This window comes from Schistocerca americana, chromosome 5, assembly GCF_021461395.2.
Source record: "Schistocerca americana isolate TAMUIC-IGC-003095 chromosome 5, iqSchAmer2.1, whole genome shotgun sequence".
Taxonomy (NCBI): Eukaryota; Metazoa; Arthropoda; class Insecta; order Orthoptera; family Acrididae; genus Schistocerca; species Schistocerca americana.
Window position 1 is genome coordinate 640,268,951 of NC_060123.1, and position 24,414 is coordinate 640,293,364.

The 24,414-nt window shown below is 43.9% G+C and overlaps 1 protein-coding gene across 1 annotated transcript in view; it reads left to right on the plus strand.

Annotated features, from left to right (window-relative positions):
* The window catches only part of LOC124616602 (venom dipeptidyl peptidase 4-like), a 318,997-nt gene that overhangs the window by 134,902 nt on the left and 159,681 nt on the right, over window positions 1-24,414 (plus strand). The window contains exon 3 of the mRNA XM_047144923.1: window positions 15,465-15,649. Coding sequence (XP_047000879.1) covers window positions 15,465-15,649 — 185 coding nt within the window. The remainder of the gene's footprint in view (window positions 1-15,464; window positions 15,650-24,414) is intronic.

The window sequence follows — 24,414 nt, forward strand, 5'->3', positions numbered from 1 at the left end:
GCGACGACGTACATACTGGGCAAACCACTGTGAAGTGCATGGCAGAGGATACTTCCCACTGTTCCCTTTCCGATACCTACAGAGGGATACATTGAAGATTGTAGTACATTTGTAGATTCCTCACTTAAAACTAGTTCTTGAACGTTTGTGAGTAGCTATCACGGGATTGTCTGCATCTCCCCCCAAGTGTCTGTCTCTTCAGTATTGGAGCATCTCCGTGACTCTGTCCTAGCGGTGAAACAAATCTATGATTATGCACAAGCCCTTCTTTGTATCTCCCCTGTTAGTTCTTTTTGGTATAAGCCCACACGATGACTCTTCATCCAAGATAACACGGTGCGTCCTCCATAGCAAGAAATCCTCAGTCCAGACTCAAATTCCATTAGATACTGCGTACTTCGTACTTTCGTTAACAAGCGTAGTGGTAGTAACGATCCAAATTATTTTCGGAAGTAAAGAAGAACTGTGTCTATCTGTCCGCCTTGAGACGTGTTTTTCAGGGTGTCATGTGGCAAAAGCGCGAGTTCGCTTTCGCATGACCGAATCCGTGGTGGTGAGAATGGAGGAGACAATTTAGTCTGAGATATCTCATTCCCTTTAAGCTCAGAATATCTTCTGAGATTCTACAGCAAGAGTTTGTCAAGGATGTAGGACGGTAGTCACTTTTGTTACCCTTCTAGTGGGCGAGAGTGAACTGTGCTTTCTTCCAGCTACTTTGTGCAGATGATGCAGTTATCTGAAATAAAGTATTGTGTGTAGAGAGTCACAGAGGTCCTGAAAGCACTGCAGTGGCAAGCGCCTGAAGACAGGCGAAAACTATCGTTTTTAAGTAATGAATCTAGGAATATGTTAGAGACAGAGCTGTACAGATTCGATACTTACTTGTTAGCCAGGCAGGCATATATTCATTCTGGGTCACTTCGGCCAGAAAACTGGGGATTTTATTTTTCCTTTTTTTTCACTTCGGCGTATTTCGAGCTTATTTATTTATTTCAATAGGGACAGTTCTGTCTGCAACATCACCCAATTTCGACTAGTAATAGCTATCCTTAAATCAAACCATCACCAGGTCACCTCTAAAACATGTTTTCTGTAGTAAGCAGAACCATCTCTGAAAATCGAGATTCTTTGCACTTAAGAACTGAAGATGCCTATTATACTGCAACGCCAAGTAAAGTAACGTTTTGAAAGTTTAGTTTCTGTAACCTTAGTGTGTTTCAGCCATGTGTGAGATCTTTTATACCAATTTTAATTACTGTTGCCAGTATGTGTACTGTGGATTCGCTAAGTGGCCGAAATAATTCATTTTAAATTCCCCAAATGTTTAGGAAACACAAAGTTCGTTTTTCATATCACGTTAATCTAAAATGTACATGATGAAAAACGAATCATTTCTTTCATAGTAAGCTTTTTTCACACTGCGTTGCATACTACCAGAATATAGTTTTTAATATCCACTGAGCCATGTATTCTTCCCGTGTCAATCAATGTTTGACCTAAGTATGGAAAGCCTGTATACTGCTTGAAATGCCTGGGCTAGGAGGACAGAGCGGATTAGGTTGTGGAAAGGGGCCAAAATGAAATCCTGTCAGTTGCACTCACCATACAAACGTCATTTATCAACACACAATATTACAACAAGGATACAAAACACTCAAAACTTTAGTCGACCTCATCTGATTAACTTTAGATCGGCTGAAGACCACATTCAAAATCCAAGACACAAGGCTTAATCAAATTGAAATACAAGGTTCTTCTTGAGGTTTCACCCAAGAATATTTTCTAAATCGTCAATCTAATCGGCTGAAGGCCTTTGCAATTTAATTTTAATGGAACTAGGCTGGAGGTCGCATATTAAGCAATAAGAAGAGTTTCCATCAATAGGCAGAAGGCCTTATCTTAAAACATTTCATGCAAATTGGGCTGAAATCCCCATTCAAAAGCATAACAATCTTACGCCTTAAGGGCAAGAGAAGAAGATTAAAACTTCCTGGCAGATTAAAACTGTGTGCCGGACCGAGACTCGAACTCGGGAACTTTGCCTTTCCGGAGTGCTAGTTCTGCAAGGTTCGCAGGAGAGCTTCTGTAAAGTTTGGAAGGTAGGAGACGAGGTACTGGCAGAAGTAAAGCTGTGAGGACGGGACGTGAGTCGTGCTTGGGTAGCTCAGTTGGTAGAGCACTTGCCCGAGAAAGGCAAAGTTCCCGAGTTCGAGTCTCGGTCCGGCACACAGTTTTAATCTGCCAGGAAGTTTCATATCAGCACACACTCCGCTGTAGAGTGAAAATTTCGTTCTAGAAGAAGATTAATTTAAGAGATATTAAAACTCGGCTGAAGGCCGCTCACTAACAAATTTAATGGCTTAAGCCCTAGAAGAAGAGTTTCAATTTTAACGGGCAGAAGGCCGTATCCTAAAACATTTCATATAAAATAAAAAAATAACAATCTCATGCCTTAAGGGCAAGACAATGACATTAATTTAAGAGATCACGTGTTAAATTAATGTCATTGTCTTGCCCTTAAGGCATGAGATTGTTATAAAATAAAAAATAACAATCTCATGCCTTAAGGGCAAGACAATGACATTAATTTAACACGTGATCTCTTAAATTAATGTCATTGTCTTGCCCTTAAGGCATGAGATTGTTATTTTTTTATTTTATATGAAATGTTTTAGGATACGGCCTTCTGCCCGTTAAAATTGAAACTCTTCTTCTAGGGCTTAAGCCATTAAATTTGTTAGTGAGCGGCCTTCAGCCGAGTTTTAATATCTCTTAAATTAATCTTCTTTTAGAACGAAATTTTCACTCTACAGCGGAGTGTGTGCTGATATGAAACTTCCTGGCAGATTAAAACTGTGTGCCGGACCGAGACTCGAACTCGGGAACTTTGCCTTTCTCGGGCAAGTGCTCAGCTGAAGGCCACATATCAACTAAATATGTTTAACGGCTTAAGGCCTGCAAAGAGTTTCAATCTAAAAGGCAGAAGGCCTTATCTTAAAACCTCTGCAGTAAAATTCGGCTTAAGGCCCCATATAAAAATATAACAATCTCATGCGTTAAGGGCAAGACAAAAACATTAATTTAAGAGATACTGATACTCGGCTGAAAGCCAGACATCAACCAAATAACTAAAATCCAAACAGGGAAATGACTACATAACACACAAGGAACAGCGCTCAGAAGTTTCCAAGGATTGGCCTGTCCACCTACTTCTTAATCTGGAGGCAACCCAACCGACAGACAGCCGACCGACCAATCAACCAAATCAGTTCCGCTCCACGCAACCAGCAAAGCGAACACAAGATTTCTATACACGACACACAGAATATTGGCGCCCAAAATGACCAACAACACCTCAGCTGTCGAACTACACGCCGCGCTGGACAGCAACAACACGACGAGGAAAATACACTGCCTAAAATTACGTCAACTACCAGGGCAGGTAACCGGAACGTCAACGGCCACAAGGCAGAAAATACCGCTGGTGAACTTCCATAACAGGGAATAAATTAAGTTAAATTTTACAGGAAGACGGCTGGAATCTTAGCCGACTTAAATACACGCACGTTGTTGCTCGGGGAATGTCCCAAAAGCGACGAAGCGACGACCAGGATCAAACGATGAAATGTAAACAGTTGAGGCTCGATAGTATATTGAGGACTCAACTTTCATGTCCAAGATCAGTGTAAGACGAACTTCGTAGCAATGGAATTCAGTATCTAACAATCCAACCGCGCGTGCAAGCCGCCAGTGGCTCGGGGCGATGGGGGCCTGCTTGCTGCTCCACGCCAACCGACCGACTGGACTGCTGGTCCGTCCGCGACTGCACTGCTGGTGCGTCTCCCACTCACTGACTGCCCCACACACAACGACCCGGAAATACTGTAGGTCGATCCAGAAATGGTACGACAGTGTGCTTATCGATACACGCTGCTGCTGCCACTCCCGGGCAAGTAAGGCAGGGAAAAATCAAATGTCGTGTGGCTAGGGCCTCCCGTCGGGTAGACCGTTCGCCTGGTGCAGGTCTTTTGAGTTGACGCCACTTCGGCGACCTGCGCGTCGATGGGGATGAAATGATGATGATTAGGACAACACAATACCCAGTCCCTGAGCGGAGAAAATCTCCGACCCAGCCGGGAATCGAACCCGGGCCCTTAGGATTGACAGTCTGTCACGCTGACCACTCAGCTACCGGGGGCGGACAGTAAGGCAGGAAGTTAGTGATGCCAGTAAATAGAATAAGAAAACGTGGCGGTATTACTGTAATAGAAGATGACAAACAATTAATGGCATGAACACGAGCCATGCACGGCTCACTGCTAAAGGGCCTCAATTTTTGTCACGCATTTCCACACATTTGTCAGCCACTAAGCCTTTGTCCTCTTTAAAAATACACACATAAAAAAAAAGTATTGCATCGCCTCGATTCCGAGAGGTCCGGAACCTGTACAGAAAACTGGACTAGAGATCAACATAAACATCATTTCCACCCTTTTTATTGCTCATGAAAACCACACGTAGCATGTGGTACCACCATACAGTGAGATCTTCAGAGGTGGTGGTTCAGATTGCTGTTCACACTGGTACTTCTAATACGCAGTAGCACGTCCTCTTGCAGTGACGCATGTCCGTGGTCGTCGTGGCATACTATCCACAAGTTCATCAAGGCACTGGTGGTCCAGATTGTCCCACTCCTCAACTTCGATTCGGCGTAGATCCCTCATAGTGGATCTACATCTACATCTACATTTATACTCCGCAAGCCACCCAACGGTGTGTGGCGGAGGGCACTTTACGTGCCACTGTCATTACCTCCCTTTCCTGTTCCAGTCGCGTATGGTTCGCGGGAAGAACGACTGTCTGAAAGCCTCCGTGCGCGCTCTAATCTCTCTAATTTTACATTCGTGATCTCCTCGGGAGGTATAAGTAGGGGGAAGCAATATATTCGATACCTCATCCAGAAACGCACCCTCTCGAAACCTGGCGAGCAAGCTACACCGCGATGCAGAGCGCCTCTCTTGCAGAGTCTGCCACTTGAGTTTATTAAACATCTCCGTAACGCTATCACGGTTACCAAATAACCCTGTGACGAAACGCGCCCCTCTTCTTTGGATCTTCTCTATCTCCTCCGTCAACCCGATCTGGTACGGATCCCACACTGATGAGCAATATTCAAGTATAGGTCGAACGAATGTTTTGTAAGCCACCTCCTTTGTTGATGGACTACATTTTCTAAGCACTCTCCCACTGAATCTCAAACTGGTACCCGCCCTACCAACAATTAATTTTATATGATCATTCCACTTCAAATCGTTCCGCACGCATACTCCCAGATATCTTACAGAAGTAACTGCTACCAGTGTTTGTTCCGCTATCATATAATCATACAATAAAGGATCCTTCTTTCTATGTATTCGCAATACATTACATTTGTCTATGTTAAGGGTCAGTTGCCACTCCCTGCACCAAGTGCCTATCCGCTGCAGATCTTCCTGCATTTCGCTACAATTTTCTAATGCTGCAACTTCTCTGTATACTACAGCATCATCCGCGAAAAGCCGCATGGAACTTCCGACATTATCTACTAGGTCATTTATATATATATTGTGAAAAGCAATGGTCCCATAACACTCCCCTGTAGCACGCCAGAGGTTACGTCCATAAACAGCCCTTTTCATTCTACCCAAGGCATCTTCGATAGGGTTCGTGTCTGAACAACATGTTGGCCACTCTAGTCGAGCGATGTCGTCATCCTGAAGGAAGTCATTCACAAGATGTGCACGATGGGACAGGGAATTGTCGTCCATGAAAATGAATGCCATGCCAATATGCTGCCGATATGGTTGCACTATCAGTCGAAGGATGGCATTCACGGATCGCACAGCCGTTACGACGCCTTCCATGACCACCAGTGGCGTGCGTCGGCCACACATAATGCCACCCCAAAACCGCAGGGAACGTCCACCTCGCTGCACTCGCTGGACAGTGTGTCTAACACGTTCAGCCTGACCCGGTTGCCTGGAAACACGTCTCCGACGATTGTATGGTTGAAGGCATATGCGACACTCATCGGTGAAGAGAACGTGATGCCAATCCTGAACGTTCCATTCGGTATGTTGTTGGGCACATCTGTACGGCGCTGCATGGTGTCGTGGTTGCAAAGATGAACCTCGCCATGGACGTCGGGAGTGAAGCTGCGCATCATGCAGCCTATTGCACACAGTTTGAGTCTTAACATTATGTCCTGTGGCTGCACGAAAAGCGTTATTCAACATAGTGGCGTTGCTGTCAGGGTTCCTCCGAGCCATAATCCGTAGGTAGCGGGCATTCACAGCTGTAGTAGCCCTTGGGCGCTCTGAGCGAGGCATGTCTGTATCTCCTCCATATCCGATCAACATCGCTTTGGTTCACTGCGAGTCGCCTGGACATTTCCCCTGTTGAGAGCCCTTGCTGGCACAAAGTAACAATGCGGACGCGATCGAACCGCGGTACTGACCGTCTAGGCATGGTTGAACTACAGACAACACGAGCCGTGTACCTCCTTCCTGGTGGAATGGCTGGAACTGATCAGCTGTCGGACCCCCTCCGTCTAGTAGGCGCTGTTCAAGCTCGGTTGTTTACACCTTTGGGTTGGTTTAGTGACATCTTTGTACAGTAAAAGGGATTGTGATACAATATCCACAATCAACGACTATCTTCAGGAGTTATGGGAACCGGGGTGATGCAGAACGTTTTTTGCTGTGTGTGTTTATGAAGTGAGGAAACTGCTTCTACTAAAATGTCGTAACATACTCGAGGCCCCTGAATAAGTGTTTAGTAACTGTTTACACCATTCGCATTGCGAGACACCTACCGATTTATTGAAAGCTGCCTCATATAAAACACGAAGACTTTTCCTCTGCTGGACCTTGGCTCTCTTTCGTAACTTGTATACATTCCCCAATTCTTAATTTCTCCTCAATTTTCTTTACGTTTGACTTGTTCATTTTTCTGCTCCAACCATTATGATACATGACCTGCAGTGAAACTACCCACGCGAAAACACAGCTGGCTGTTCTGTAGTCACGTTAGATTTACAGCGCAACCTCTAGTCGGGTGCAGCAGGTTGGGCGGCTCCCGTAAAGCGTGCCAGGCTACCGGAAACCCATGCTGGCCGCCTTTAACCACTGTGCTTCAGTAAACATTTACTCTGCGCTTTCCGTTACAGCGGGTTGGACTGCTTTAGTGGTTGCGGCGAAGACAGCTGCAGGCAGGCTCGAAGGAGAATTTTTGCACCTCCGACTCCAAAACCCTACGTATCGCTCCAGTAGAGATCGTGAAGGCAAGATTCGACTAGCATGCACACGGGCGTTTAAGCAATCATTGTACACTCCCTCCATATTGTTGCTGTGGCCCTAAGTCCAGAGACTGGTTTGATGCAGCTCTCCATGTTACTCTAGCCTGTGCAAGCCTCTTCATCTCAGAATGACTACTGCGACCTACATCCTTCTGAATCTGTTTAGTCTGTTCATGTCTTGGGCTCCCTCTACGATTTTTATCACCCACGCTTTCCTCCAATACTAAATTGGTCATCCCTTGATGCCTCAGAACTTGTTCTACCAACCGATCCCTTCTTCTAGTCAAGTTGTGCCACAATTCCTCTTCTCCCCAATTCTATTCAGTACCTCCTCATTTGTTACGTGATCTACCCATCTAATCTTCAGCAATCTTCAGTAGCACCACATTTCGAAAGCTTCTATTCTCTTTTTGTCTACACTGTTTATCGTCCATGTTTGACTTCCATACAAGGCTACACTCTATACCAATACTTACAGAAATGACTTTCTGACACTTAAATATATACTCGATCTTAACAAATTTCTCTTCTTCAGAAACGCTTTCCTTCCCATAGCCAGTCTACATTATATATCCTATCCTCTCTACTTCGACCATCATCAATTATTTTGCTTCCAAAATAGCAAAACTCACTTACTACTTTAAATGACTCATTTCTTATTTTAATTCCCTCAGCATCACCTGATTTAAGTTGACTACATTCCAACACCTTCATTTTGCTTTTGTTGCCGTTCGTCTTATTATATCCTCCTATTCGCTTCAACTGTTCTTCCAGGTCCTTTGTTGTTTCTGACAGAATTACAATGTCGTCAGCAAATCTCAAAATTTTCATTTCTTCTCCGTGGATTTTAATTCCTACTCCAGATTTTTCTTTTGTTTCTTTTACTGCTTGCTCAATATAAAGACTGAATAACATCGGGAATAAGCTGCAACCCTGTCTCACTCCATTCTCAACAACTGCTTCCCTTTCGTGCCCCTAGACTCTTATAACTGGCATCTGGTTCCTGTACAAATTGTAAATAGCCTTTCGCTCCCTGTATTTTACACCTGCCACCTGCAGAATTTGAAAGAGAGTATTGTAGTCAACATCGTGAAAACCTATCTCTAAGGCTACAAATACTGCAAACTTAGGTTTGCCTCTCCTTAACATATCTTGTAAGACAAGTCGCAGGGTCAGTGTTGCCTCGCGTGTTCCAACATTTCTATGCAATCTTCACCGAGGTCGGCTTCTAGCAGTTTTTGCATTCGTTTGAAAGAATTCGTGTTAGTATTTCGCAACCATGACTTATTAAACTGTTGTTGTTGTCGTTGTGGTCTTCAGTCCTGAGACTGTTTTGAAGCAGCTCTCCATGCTAATCTATCCTGTGCAAGCTCCTTCATCTCCCAGTACCTACTGCAACCTACATCCTTCTGAATCTGCTTAGTGTATTCATCTCTTGGTCTCCCTCTACGATTTTTACCCTCCACGCTACCCTCCAATACTAAATTTGTGATCCCTTGATGCCTCAGAACATGTCCTACCAACCGAACCCTTCTTCTAGTCAAGTTGTGCCACAAACTTCTCTTCTCCCCAATCCTATTCAACACCTCCTCATTAGTTACGTGATCTACCCACCTAATCTTCAACATTCTTCTGTAGACTACATTTCGAAAGCTTCTACTCTCTTCTTGTCCAAACTATTTATTGTCCATGTTTCACTTCCATACATGGCTACACTCCATACAAATACTTTCAGAAACGACTTCCTGACATTTAAATCTATGCTCGATGTTAACAAATTTCTCTTCTTCAGAGACGCTTTCCTTGCCATTGCCTGTCTACATTTTATATCCTCTCTACTTCGACCATCATCAGTTATTTTGCTCCCCAAATAACAAAACTCCAATACTACTTTAAGGGTTTCATTTCCTAATCTAATTCCCTCAGCATCACCCGACTTAATTCGACTACATTCCATTATCCTCGTTTTGCTTTTGTTGATGTTCATCTTATACCCTCCTTTCAAGACACTGTCCATTCCGTTCAACTGCTCTTCCAAGTCCTTTCCTGTCTCTGACAGAATTAAAATGTCATCGGCGAACCTCAAAGTTTTTATTTCTGCTCCCTGGATTTTAATACCTACTCCAAATTTTTCTTTTGTTTCCTTTACTGCTTGCTCAATATACAGATTGAATAACATCGGGGACAGGCTACAACCCTGTCTCACTCCCTTCCCAACCACTGCTTCCTTTTCATGCCCCTCGACTCTTATAACTGCCATCTGGTTTCTGTACAAATTGTAAATAGCCTATCGCTCCCTGTATTTTACCCCTGACACCTATAGAATTTGAAAGAAAGTATTCCAGTCACCATTGTCAAACGCTTTCTCTAAGTCTACAAATGCTAGAAACGTAGATTTTCCTTTCCTTAATCTTTCTTCTAAGATAAGTCCTAGGGTCAGTATTGCATCACGTGTTCCAACATTTCTATGGAATCCAAACTGATCTTCCCCGAGGTCGGCTTCTACCAGTTTTTCCATTCGTCTGTAAATAATTCGCGTTAGCATTTTGCAACTGTGACTTATTAAACTGACAGTTCGGTAATTTTCACATCTGTCAACGGCTGCTTTCTTTGGGATTGGAATTATTATATTCTTCTTGAAGTCTGAGGGTATTTCGCCTGTCTCATACATCTTGCTCACCGGATGGTAGAGTTTTGTCAGGATTGGCTCTCCCAAGGCCGTCAGTAGTTGTAATGGAATGTTGTCTACTCCCGGGGCCTTGTTTCGACTCAGGTCTTTCAGTGCTCTGTCAAACTCTTCACGCAGTATCGTATCTCCCATTTCATCTTCATCTACATCCTCTTCCATTTCCATAATTTTGTCCACAAATACATCGCCCATGTATAGACTCTCTATATACTCCTTCCACCTTTCTGCTTTCCCCTCTTTGCTTAGAACTGGGTTTCCATCTGAGCTCTTGATATTCATACAAGTGGTTTCCTTTTCTCCAAAGGTCTCTTTAATTTTCCCGTAGGCTGTATCTATCTTACCCCTAGCGAGATAAGCCTCTACATCCTTACATCTGTCCTCTAGCCATGCCTCCTTAGCCATTTTGCACTTCCTATCGATATCATTTTTTAGACGTTTGTATTCCTTTTTGCCTGCTTCATTTACTGCATTTTTATAATTTCTCCTTTCATCAATTAAATTCAATATTTCTTCTGTTACCCAAGGATTTCTACTAGCCCTCGTCTTTTTACCTACTTGACCCTCTGCTGCCTTCACTACTTCATCCCTCAGAGCTACCGATTCGTCTTCTACTGTATTTCTTTCCCCCATTCCTGTCAATTGTTCCCTTATGCTCTCCCTGAAACTCTGTACAACCACTGGTTTAGTTAGTTTATCCAGGTCCCATCTCCTTATATTCCCATCTTTTTGCAATTTCTTCAGTTTTAATCTACAGTTCATAACCAATAGATTGTGGTCAGAGTCCACATCTGCCCCTGGAAATGTCCCACAATTTAAAACCTGGTTCCTAAATCTCTGTCTTAACATTATATAATCTGTCTGATACCTTTTAGTATCTCCAAGATTCTTCCATGTATACAACCTTCTTTTATGATTCTTGAACCAAGTATTAGCTATGATTAAGTTATGCTCTGTGCAAAATTCTATGAGACGGCTTCCTCTTTCATTTCTTAGCCCCAATCCATATTCACCTACTATGTTTCCTTCTCTCCCTTTTCCTACTGTCGAATTCCAGTTACCCATCACTACTAAATTTTCGTCTCCTTCACTACCTGAATAATTTCTATTATCTCATCATACATTTCTTCAATTTCTTCATCATCTGCAGAGCTAGCTGGCATATAAACTTGTACTACTATAGTAGGCATGGGCTTCGTGTCTATCTTGGGCACTCTAATACGTTCACTATGCTGTTTGTAGTAGCTTACCCGCACTCCTATTTTTTATTCATTATTAAACCTACTCCTCCATTACCCCTATTTGATTTTGTATTTATAACCCTGTATTCACCTGACCAGAAGTCTTGTTCCTCCTGCCACCGAACTTCACTAATTCCCACTATATCTAACTTCAACCTATCCATTTCCCTTCTTAAATTTTCTAACCTACCTGCCCGATTAAGGGATCTGACATTCCACGCTCCGATCCGTAGAATGCCAGTTTTCTTTCTCCTGATAACGACGTCCTCCTGAGTAGTCCCCGCCCGGAGATCGGAATGGGGGACTATTTTACCTCCGGAATATTTTACCCAAGAGGACGCCATCATCATTTAACCATACAGTAAAGCTGCATGCCCTCGGGAAAAATTACGGCTGTAGTTTCCCCTTGCTTTCAGCCGTTCGCAGTACCAGGTCGTTTTGGTTAGTGATACAAGGCCAGATCAGTCAATCATCCAGACTGTTGCCCCTGCAACTACTGAAAAGGCTGCTGCCCCTCTTCAGGAACCACACGTTTGTCTGGCCTCTCAACAGATACCCCTCCGTTGTGGTTGCACCTACGGTACGGCTATCTGTATCGTTGAGGCACGCAAGTCTCCCCACCAATGGCAAGGTCCATGGTTCGTGGAGGGGAGGATTAAACTGATAGTTCGGTAATTTTCACATCTGTCAACACCTGTTTCGTTTGGGATTGGAATTATTATATTCTTCTTGAAGTCTGAAGGTATTTTGCCTGTTTCATACATCTTGCTCACCAGGTGTAAGAATATTGTCATGGCTGGCTCTTCCAAGGCTATCAGTAGATCTAATGGAATGCTATCTACTCTCGGGGACTTGTTATATTTTCTCCTTTCGTCAATTAAATTCAGTGTATCTTCTGTTACCCAAGGATTTCTACTAGCCCTCGGCTTTTACCTACTTGATCCTCTGCCTACCTTCACTATTTCATCTCTCAAAGCTACCCATTCTTCTTCTACTGTATTTCTTTCCCCTGTTCTAGCCAATCGTTCCCTAATGCTCTCTCTGAAACTCTCTACAACCTATGGTCCTTTCAGTTTCTAAAGTTCATAACCAATAAATTGTGGCCATCCACATCTGCCCGTGGAAATGTCTTACAATTTAAAAACTGGTTCCTAAATCTCTATCTTCCCATTATATAATCTATCTGAAATCGTCCAGTGTCTCCAGGTCTCTTCCACGTACAGAATCTTCCTTCATGATTCTCAGTTATGATTAAGTTATGCTCTGTGCAAAATTCTACCAGGCGGCTTCCTCTTTCTTTCCTTACTCCCAGTCCATATTCACCTACTGCTTTTCCCTCTCTTCCTTTTTCTACAATCTAAATCCAGTCAGTCCCCCATGAGTATTAAATTTTCATCTCCCTTAACTGTCTGAATAATTTCTTTTATCGCAACATACATTTTTTAACTCTTCATCATCTGCGGAGCTAGCTGGCATATAAACTTGTACAACTGTAGTACGCATGAGCTTCGTGTGTATCTTGACTACAGTAATGCTTAAACTATTCTGTTCATAGTAGCATATCCGTGTTCCTATTTTTTATTCATTATTAAACCTCTTCCTGCATTACCATTATTTGACTTTGTATTTATAACCCTGTATTCACCTGACCAGAAGTCAGGAGAACTGCCACCGAACTTCACTAATTCCCACTATATCTAACTTTAACCTATCCATTTCCCCTTTTGAATTTTATAACCAACCTGCCCGATTAAGGGATCTGACATTCTGGTCCGTAGAACGTCAGTTTTGTCTCTGCTGATAACGACATCCTCCTGAGTAGTCCCCACCCAGATATCCGAATGGGGGACTATTGTACCTCCGGAATATTTTACCCAAGAGGTCGGCATTATCGTTTAATCATACAGTAGAGCTGCATGCCCTCGGAAAAATTACGGCTGTAGTTTCCGCTTGCTTTCAGCTGTTCGCAGTACCAGCACAGCAAGGCGTTTTGGTTAGTGTTACAAGGCCAGATCAGTCAGTCATCCAAACTGTTGCTCCTGCAACTACTGAAAAGGCTGCTGCCCCTCTTCAGGAACCGCACGTTTGTCTGGCCTCTCAACAGATACCTCTCCGTTGTGGTTTCACCTACGGTACGGCTATCTGTATCGCTGAGGCACGCAAGCCTCTCCACCAACGGCAAAGTCCACGGTTGATTGGAGGGGGAGGACGATTGGGGGGGGGGGGGAGGAGGATTCCCTCCATACATGACTGAAACGGGAAAAGCCCTAATAGAATGGTAAGCATCCACTGCCATTTTACATCTGCATCTACATATCTACATATATACTCCGCTAGCCACCAAGCAGTTTGTGGCGGAGGGCACAATTCACGCCAAAGTCATATTTCCCCCCTTTGTTCCACTCGCGGATCGCGCGAGGGAAAAACGACTGTCTGAACGCTTCAGTACGAGCTCTTATATCCCTTATCTTTGAATGATGATCATTAAGCTATACAGACGAACAATACTCCAAGACTGGACGAACTAACGTATTATAAGCTATTTCCTTTGTTGAAGGACTGCATCGCTTCAGGATTCTACCAATAAACCGCAATCTAGAGTTCGCCTTACCCGTTACTTGTGTAATCTGATCATTCCATTTGAGATCATTTCGAATAGTCACACCCAGATACTTGACTGATGTTACCGCTTCTAAAGACTGATCATTTATTTTGTACTCAAACATTAACGGGAATTTTCGCCTTGTTATACGCAGTAGATTACACTTATTAATATTGAGAGATATTTTGGCTGAGGACTAAATTGTTCAAGTCTGACACTGTCGGGAGAACGGTGCCGCAGTATTCAACATTTGTGTGTCTCCTCAGCAGGGTGACACAGATCGGCGGTGGAAAACGCCTTCAGCTGGTGATGTGGGGCACAAAAAGCCAGCTGGCGTATGTGTACGGAAACAACATCTGCTACCTGACGTCGCCTGACGCTGAATGAATACAGATCACCAAAGACGGGGTACCAGTCATCACACCACGCATTTATTTTCTGCAAATCTTCATTGATTTGTTCACAACTTTCGTGTGATACTACTTCCCTGTAGACTAAAGCATCATCGGCAAACAGTCTAAGGTCGCTGTCAATACCATCAACCAGATCGTTTATGTAAATCGTAAAAAGCAGAGGACCTATTAAGCTGCCCTGGGACACACCTGAAGTTACTCTTGTTTCTGCTGAAGTTACCCCGTTCAGGACGACATACTGCTGCCTGTCTGTTAGAAAATTTGCTATCCAATCGCATATGTCATTGGATAGACCGTAAGAGCGCACTTTTTGTAACAAGCGACCGTGCGGAACTGAGTCGAACGCCTTTCGGAAGTAGAGTAATATGGCATCAACCTGGGAGCCGGCATCTAGAGCCTGTTTATCATACACAAAGAGGGCCAGCTGTGTCTCGCATGACCGCTGTTTCCTAAAACCGTGTTGGTTTCTGCAGATGAGCCTCTCAGAGTCTAGAAAGGTCATTATGTCTTAACACAAAATATGTTCCATGATTCTACAACAAATTGATGTCAGTGAAATTGGCCGGTAATTATGGGCATCCGATTTTCTACCCTTTTTATAGTTTGCTATCCTGGGCCTTCTTCTAGTCCCGTGGAACTTTCCGCCGTTCCAATGATCTCTGATAGATGACGGATACGAATGGTACTATATTTGTAGCATAGTCAACATAAAATCGTACGGGAATACCGTCTGGGCTAGATGTCTTCCTGGCGTCTAAGGATCTTAACTGTTTTACAATCCCAGATACACTAAACACTATGTCAGCCATCCTTTCGTTTGTTCGATAATTAAAAGGGGGAATGGTGCTGCAGTCTTCTATCGTAAACGAGTTATTGAAAGCTAGGTTTAGAATTTCGGCCTTCTGTTCATCATCATCAGTTACGTTACCCGTACTGTCAGCAAGAGAAGGTATTGAATTATTTGTAGCATTCATAGAGTTTACGTACGACTTTCAAAGTTGTTTTCAGATCATGGACATACAGGTATACGCAGATTTACAATCACGTACACGTAAGCACATTCCTGTAGGATAAAGCGTTTGTTTATACAATGTGCGATATTTTGGCTGAGGACTAAATTGTTCAAGTCTGACACCGTCGGGAGAACGGTGCCGTAGTATTCAACATTTGTGTGTCTCCTCAGCAGGGTGACGCAGATCGGCGGTGGAAAACGCCTTCAACTGGTGATGTGGGGCACAAAAAGCCAGCTGGCGTATGTGTACGGAAACAACATCTACTACCTGACGTCGCCTGACGCTGAACCAATACAGATAACCAAAGACGGGGTACCGAACGTCGTCTTCAATGGAATCCTGGAGTCATATGCTAACGGTAAGTTGTGCAGTATTATCTGCCGAGTTTGTTGTTCCCAGTTGTGTCTGTAGCCTGCTGACTGTACAACAGTACTTCAGACTCATAGTACGTGCTAAAGCATTAATATGCGGTTTGCTCATATCCCAGTTTGACCTGTTATAATAAGAGCACTCTGGAGAATCATGTTTTGTAAATATGCTGAACATCAGCATCTACTGCTCACGTCAGCATGATAAAAACCGGTATCTTTTTCGGCGTAGGATTATACAGGGTGACACCGAAAAATGTGAGCATTTCCACAATCCAATAAAACTAGAAGTTATGAAGGAAGGAAATTGCATTCACAGTAATTGAAACCTTACAACTTTTCCATTTACGAAACATTGATGGCATTTATCATTTTTTTTTAAGTTACTTCCTTTAGATGGCGTCCTCGTGTACGAATACATTCGTGAAATCTGCTGTTGAGATTCCTCATTGACCGCTGCAACATGTCAGCTGGTATAGTGTGCATCCCGAATTCTCTGTTTTAACTCATCCACGGCTCTTGGTCGAGTCGTGTAGACACAAGAAAAAATGACACAAAAAAATCACAAACAGATAAATCTGGCGATCGGTAGGGCCAGGGAATGTTACGGAATCGTGAAATCACACGGTTGCCAAGTAATTATCGCACATACGCCATTGATTGCCGTGCAGTGTGTGATCTCGCTCCATCCTGTTGAAACCAGGCATCTTGAACGGTCGGAAAGTTGTTCAATGCAGGTGTAACGAATGTTGGTAACATCTCCACGTAACGATCGACATTGACAGTTACTGTGTTTCCCTGTTCATCTGCGAAAAATTATGGTCCGATAATCCCATGTGATGAAACACCACACCATACTGTACTAGCGTGTAAAGGGCTCTCATGAACGTGATTAGGATTTGTGTTTGCTCAGTAACGGTAGTTCTGAAAATGTGCCTCACCTGACATCCACAACTTGTTTAGAATTTCATCGCGATTGTTTATTTTGTTATCATTTGTTGACAGAATCTTAATCGTAACCAGTAATCACTGTCCTTCAATTGTTGAACCATCTGTAGTTTGTACGGACCAAATTTTAAATCAAGATGATGAATTTTGCGAACACTCTCCCGGGACATTCCAACCACTGCTGCTTGCTTACGAATTGAATGCCGTGGGCTCCGTCGCGAACAACATCAATGTTTGTTGGAGAACGCACACTTGTTGGTCGTCCTGTTGGTTTTTCTTGAGGGCAGATCCAGTCTCTTCAAAGTTCTTAATCCAACATTTTATCGCATGTTTCGACGGAACGGCATCATGACGTCCTAAATTATAAAAACGTCGAAACTCCCTCTACGCCGCTGCCAAACTATAATTGTTTTTATAAGACATTTTTATGGCTAACACACTCTGTTGTTAATTCCACAGATGCATGATTACTGAAATGGCGGAGCAGTGCTGCCACCTGCCCATGGGTTCCACTACTCATTTCAAACATTCCCGTTATTCTGTGTCACCATTTTTAATAAGCCCAAAGATCATATCGATTGCGGCAGAGTCTTGATTACCCAGGTCAATGCGGGTCCGAAACTGCACGCATAATCGAAAAACACGACTAATTCAAAATTATCATGAAATTCAGTCCGAGAGGCTAAAATTCGTGTGGACATGCCGATTCAGTACAAATAGTTTCATCAGCGTTGTTCTGGTTCTGCGAGAAGATTATTCTGTTCGTTGTAACTGATGAAATCGTCGCAAAGAGCGTCTGTTAACTCTTTGTAGCAGCTAGTTTCTAGCCCAGAATAGCAGTGTCTCGAGTTGTATAAAGACGTTTAAATCGAGTCAGCCATCTTGATGAAGCCTTAAATCTTCAGAGTTCACAAAAATGGTTCAAATGGCTCTGAGCACTATGGGACTTAACTTCTGAGGTCATCAGTCCCCTAGAACTTAGAACTACTTAAACGTAACTAACCTAAGGACATACCACACATCTATGCCCGAGGCAGGATTCGAACCTGCGACCGCAGAGGTCGCGCGGCTCAAGACTGTAACGACTAGAACCGCTCGGCCACTGCGGCCGGCTCTTCAGAGTTCCGTGGAACTCGCTTGCATGCTCTTTTAACATCGGACCTGATATTGGAAATCCTTCTGCTCTCTTCTGGTTGAACCGCTAATGCAGTGCTTCATCTAGTTTAGCGTAAGGTGACGTTTTCAGGCACTTAGATCTAAGCAGTGATGATACGAATGCGCTGTCAACCTCGGTTGCAAAATGTATCGGCTATTCTTTGTCTTTCCTTCACGTCTCTCGCTGTTTGTGTGCCTATACCATAAATCTGAGAACGCTGGGCTGCAGATTCCCCTTTTTGTAAATTTTCCAGAACTCCTTTTCGATCGTCAGAAAATCACAACTGCGTTTATGTCTCATCCTCCTAACACTTATAAGCGGCCCATAACTTCAGAAACAACAAGAAATGGAATACCATTAGGCTAACAGTAATTGTCAATGACTCATTATAAAAGCTGCGGTATTACTGAGATCCATCGGCGACTTGGAAATTAGGAACAACAAAACATTACTCCTGTCGATATTTAACAGCATGTGTTCATTGTCTCAACACGGGGCAAGAATTCTGAAATGAACGGTGTGACAATCAAACCTATTTCACTTTCTTTTACTATGGACTATAACTAGCTTGGAACTGTAGCTCCTAGCGAAAAGGCTAGACAAATATAGGAGGGCTATTCAGAAAGTAGGGAACATTTCCGTCTGATACCGTTAGGCGCGCGCCGATTGCGTATATTTTGGTATGTGCGTGCTCAGCAGCTCAGTCGGCATCCATCCGTGACAGCGGGAACGTCTCTGCGCGTCTGGCTTTTTCGATATTCAGATTTTGAAATGTACGCTGCAATCGAAAATACCGCCAGTTGTGAGGTGCGGTCTGTGGTAAGGATTTTGTTGGCAAAAACCCTAAAACCTATAGAAATTTATCGTGAACTGTGCGAAGTATACGTAAACAACGTAATGAGTGAATGTTCCGTCCGGAAATGGTGCATTCGGTTTTAAAATGGCCGAACCAACGTTCATGATGAAGAGCAGAGTGGACGTCCGAGCATTGTGACTGACGGTCTTGTCGCTAAAGTTGATGAAACGATACGTGAAAACCGTCGCTTCACAATAACGGAGCTTTCGCTTTCTTTTCTACAAGTTTCACGGGCTTTGCTGTTTGAAATCGTCACTCACAAGCTAGGCTACCACAAATTTTGTGCACGGTGGGTGTTCAAAATGCTTACAGAGCACCGTGAAGAACAGCGAATGGGGGCAACGTTGACATTTTTGGAGGCCTACCACAAACATGGTGATTCATTACTGGATCGAATGGTGGCTGGTGACGAGACTTGGATGAAACACCTCAACTGCGAGACAAAATTACAGTCCATGGAGTGGGGGCACACAAGGTCTCCCCCCCCCCTCCCCCCTCCCCCTCCAAAACCAAGAAAATCTTTGCAAACCTTGTCGATGGCGACAGTGTTTTGGGATATGCAAGGTGTGCTTCTTATTGCTTGGAGCAACCATAAATTCTGCCTGGTACTGTCAAACTTCGCACAGCCTTAGAAGAGGAGATCAAAACAAACGCTTTGATGACGACGCGGAACTCCAGGCGGGCGTGACTCACTGGCTCAAGTCTCAGGCGGCAAATTTTACGACGAAGGTCTTTCAAAGCTTCTCCAGCGCTATGATAAGTGCCTCTATGTGTTTGGTGACTATGTGGAAAAGTAATATGTTAGTCGCTCTTTCAGATGTATATAATAAAATGTATATTTTGTAATTAGTTATTTTTAATGCCAAAACGTTCCCTACTTTCTGAACACAACTCGTACACACAGAAAATTGGCCACGAACCTGTTACAAGAGTAGGGTACCCACATTTACCGAAGGTGAAATGGGAAACAGAAATATATCTTAGGAACGTCTGACGGTGAGATTGGGATCCGTATCATTTGCCAGCGGTTAAACGTAATGGACAAGCGTAATCGTGTATTCTAATTACAACAGCACACTTCAACACAAACTACTCAATATTTGCAGATCGTCTTGAACAGGAATATCATGGGCTAAGCATAATCGGAAAGATATGAATACCGAAAGAATCAGAAAAGGCACACACCTCATCACTTTTCAAGGACGCTACCACATACACAAACCATTAACAAACCGTCAATAGCTACTTAATGACTCAGCAACTATTGGAAACCAGAAACCAATAAAATCATTCAGTTAATCACGTAAAAATAAACCTTATCTTTCACCTCCCTCCCTCTCTCTCTCTCTTCCCCCCCCCCCCCCCCCCCCCACACACACACACACTGACCTACTCATTCATTCTCCAAAGGAAGGAATGAAGACTGGGTTTAACGTCCCGTCTACATCGAGGTCATTAGAGACGGAGCACAGGCTCGGATGCTGTCAAGGCTGGAGAAGACAACCGACTGTGGCTTTTCAACGGAACCATATAGGCATTTGCCTGGAGCGATTTGGTAAAACTACGGAAACCCTAAACCTGGATGGCTGGACATGTATTTCAACCGTCGTCCTCCGTAATGGGAGTTTAGTGTGCTAACCACTGCGCCACCTCACTCAGTCTCACTCACTCTCTCCCACCATTCCCTCAACTGCCACTCTATCCCCACCTCTCTTTCCTGCATCTCGTTACCAACTCACTTTCTCACTCTCCTCCCCTACTAAATATCTTAGCACTCACTGTGTACTACTTTTACTCATCTTTACCTACCCCTCCGCTCTTCCCATCTACTCACGATTTAGGTCTTCAGTTCCAATACTATTCCTAAATTTCACTTACATCTAAAATAATTATAGACGATAAATAAATAAAATGACTTTATGCATATATCGCAAACTATAGATTAAGAGAACATTTTAGATCAAGTGAATACCGAAATTGCCTTTTAAGGTGGCAACACTACTCATACAAAAACAAACAGCGACAAATTTAGCCCAGAGTATGCAGTGGTGCTCTATTCTGTCGTATTTCCGATTTTAAAAAAAATGTCTGGTGTTGCAAGCTGATGTGAGGGTAGGCAAAAAACAGCAGCGTCGAACGGTGGAATACCTCAGAAATGTGCAAAGAGGCAACATATCCAGATGGAGGCGAAAATCGGACATAAAATACCGTAAGAAAAATTATAGCACAATATCTTTTGTGGTGTGGACGAGCGGTTCTAGGCGCTTCAGTCTAGAACCGCGCGACCGCTACGGTCGCAGGTTCGAATCCTGCATCGGGCATGGATGTGTGTGATATCCTTAGGTTAGTTAGGTTTAAGTAGTTCTAAGTTCTAGGGGACTGATGACCTCAGATGTTAAGTCCCATAGTGCTCAGAACCACTTGAACCAATATCTTTCGTATCGAACTGTTTTTAGATCTAGAAAGCAAGTCAAACTGTAAATACTGTTCACTACAAGCTACTGATGATTTTTATATCAGTAAAACGAAGCGCGATCGCTGATAAAAATACGAGAATGGCATGAATCAAGAGCGGGCCCGCAAAATTACAGACCAGTATCCTTAACATGCGTTTGCTGCACAATTCCTGAACACTTTCTAAGTCTGAATATAATAAATTTCCTTTACATCGTGAAGCTTATGTTCGCGAATCAGCACGGTTATAGAAAGCATCGCTTTTAGGATGTTTGTCTCCGTGCCCGCAGGCCAGGCCTGCCTTTCCTCGATCCAGAATTTTGCGAAATTTGCGAAGGCATCTGGTGATGATTCTGTTGTGTTAATACGTGATGGGCAACATATCACGTTGTTGTGAGACCAAGGAGAAAAACGTGACCACGTCATCTGTTTATTACCCCATTCCATGCATAAAACGCAGCCTGTTGTGTGGAATTCATGTGACTGTTTAAAACGCATTGTCCCCAAGAAACAAAAACCTGGTGCGTAGTAAATGATTGTCATATAATGATATGCTGCGAATTCTGGATGAAGGGCAACAGGCAGATTCAATAGCCCTATTTTTGCGGAAAAGTTTGACACGGTGCCCCATTGCATTCTGTTGACGGAGGTCCGAGAATCTATTTAGGATCCCAGATACGTGATTTGCTCGAAGATTTTTTAAATAATAGTATCCATTACGTGGCCCTCGACTGCGGGCGTTCATTAGAGATAAGGGCGTCGTCAAGAGTGCCCCAGGGAACCGCGATAGGACGACTTTTATTCTCCATATACATAACGACCAGACGGATAGGGTGAGCACCAATAAACGACTGTTTCTGATGACGCTGTTGTGTACGAGAAGGTGTCGTCGTTGACAGGCTGTAGGATATACAAGATGACTTAGGTAACATTTATAGTTGGTGTGATGAATGGCAACTAGCTCTAAATGTAGAAAAAGTAAGTTAATGCAGATAAGGAGGAGAAACAATCACCTGCAGTTCGAATACAGCATTAGTAGTTTGCTACTTGACCCAGTCACGTCCATTATATAGCGAGGTGTAATGTTGTAAAGCGACATAAAGTGGAACGAGCATGTAAGGATTGTAGTGGAGAAGGCGAGTGGTCGACTTTAGTTTACTGGAAGAGCTTTGGGAAACTGTGGCTCATCTGCAAAGGAAACTGCATATAGGACACCAGTGCGACCCATTCCTGACTACTGCTTGACTGTCAATGTCCCCACCAGGCTGGATTAAAGGGAGATACCGAAGCAACTCAGAGGCGGTTCAAAAATGGCTCTGAGCACTATGGGACTCAACTGCTGAGGTCATTAGTCCCCTAGAACTTAGAACTAGTTAAACCTAACTAACCTAAGGACATCACAAATATCCATGCCCGAGGCAGGATTCGAACCTGCGACCGTAGCGGTCTTGCGGTTCCAGACTGCAGCGCCTTTAACCGCACGACCACTTCGGCCGGCCCAACTCAGAGGCGGGCTGCTAGGGGATGCTTCAGGAGCTCAAGTGGGAATGCCACAAGGGAACGCGATGTTCTTTTTGATAAACACTACTGAGAAATTTTAGAGAACCGGCATTTGAAGCTGATTGTAGAATGATCCTATTGCCGCCAATGAACGTTTTGTGGTATCGATAGCTAGGATGCCACGGCGTAGCTGCCAGTTAAGTTCGCACTACGACAGACAACGATGACAGCGCCCTCTAGCAGGCGCAGTTCATCTCTACGAGCACAACGGTAGATTCTGTCCATTTCATCAAGTGCAGACAACCAGGACACTTCGCTTCAGCTTTGCTCTACATACGACGGGTCTAAGACTATGCATCTTTACAAAGTTATGTATTCTTCTTGCACCAGTACACCACTTTTACTCACTGCAGGACCGACGTAATTTTCGTGCTCCTGCAACTACCCACGCGCCGCCTTCCAGGCGGATACAAAACGTTTAATGTAAGGGCCACGAACATACGATAAGGGAAATCAGAGCTCATGCAGAGGAATACTGACACTCGTTTGTCCCTCACTCTGCGAGTGGAATAGGAATACGGATGTTTGGTAGTGTTACAATGTACCCTCCGCCACGCACCGTACGGTGGCTTGCGGAGTATGTATGTAAATGTAAATGATCATATATCACAGACCGTGTTGCATTTTAAGACAGTGCAGACATCTTGTGTTTTTGCACACGCACTGTAACAAGAGGATGCGATGTCATACATGGTGGAGTGTGCGACCACCTGCGGTCAGTCTGCCACCAGAGGATGACGAGTTTTAGTGTGTAGCACAGCTGGCGTAAAAATGGTCACTGCACTGGTCTTGCTACGGAAAAATGTCGGGGTGATGGAATGTTAAAAAGCCTCTATTTCAGAAAATGTCCCCGAAGAGTAGTACGCGAGTTATAAAATTATTTTTGAGAATATTGGCATTGGCATTGGTCTGCAGCCTGCACGGTGAGCTGAACTGTTCTGAATGCATGAGGTGAGAGTTAATTGTTTATACAGCATCCCGCCGGCACTGCGCAGTCACTGGGGAATGAGGATAACGACAGTAGCACAGTGTGTGCCAGTGGACAGCGTTGTGGCTCATCCGCGTTCTTCAGGCTCGCAGCAGTGTTGGTAGCGAACACATTACGGTGGAGGCAACACCAGCGTTGATGTGAAGCGCTGGGCGGCACGGTCCGGTGTAGCACTCTTTGACGTGCTTGGGGCTCTCCAAGATGTGGTGTTTACTTGAAAGCAGGTATCGCAACCGCTTCCGTCCTGCGGCAACAGTAGTGACAGTAGTTTAGATACACTACCGGCCATTAAAATAGCTACACCAAGAAGAAATGCAGATGATAAACAGGTATTCATTGGACAAATACATTATACTAGAACTGACATGTGATTACATTTTGATGGCATTTGGGTACATAGATCCTGAGAAATCAGTACCCAGAACAACCACCTCTGGCCGTAATAACGGCCTTGATACGCCTGAGCTTTGAGTCAAACAGATCTTGGATGACGTGTACAGATACAGTTGCCCATGCAGATTCAACACGATACCACAGTTCATCGAGAGTAGTGACTGGCGTATTGTGACAAGCCAGTAGCTCGGCCACCGTTTTCAGTTGGGGAGAGATCTGGAGAATGTGCTGGCCAGGGCAGCATTCGACCTTTTTCTGTATCCAGAAAGGCCCGTACAGGACCTGCAAGATGCGGTCGTGCATTATCCTGCTGAAATGTAAGGTTTCGCAAGGATCGAATGAAGGGTAGAGCCACGGGTCGTAACACATCTGAAATGTAATGTCCACTGTTCAAAGTGCC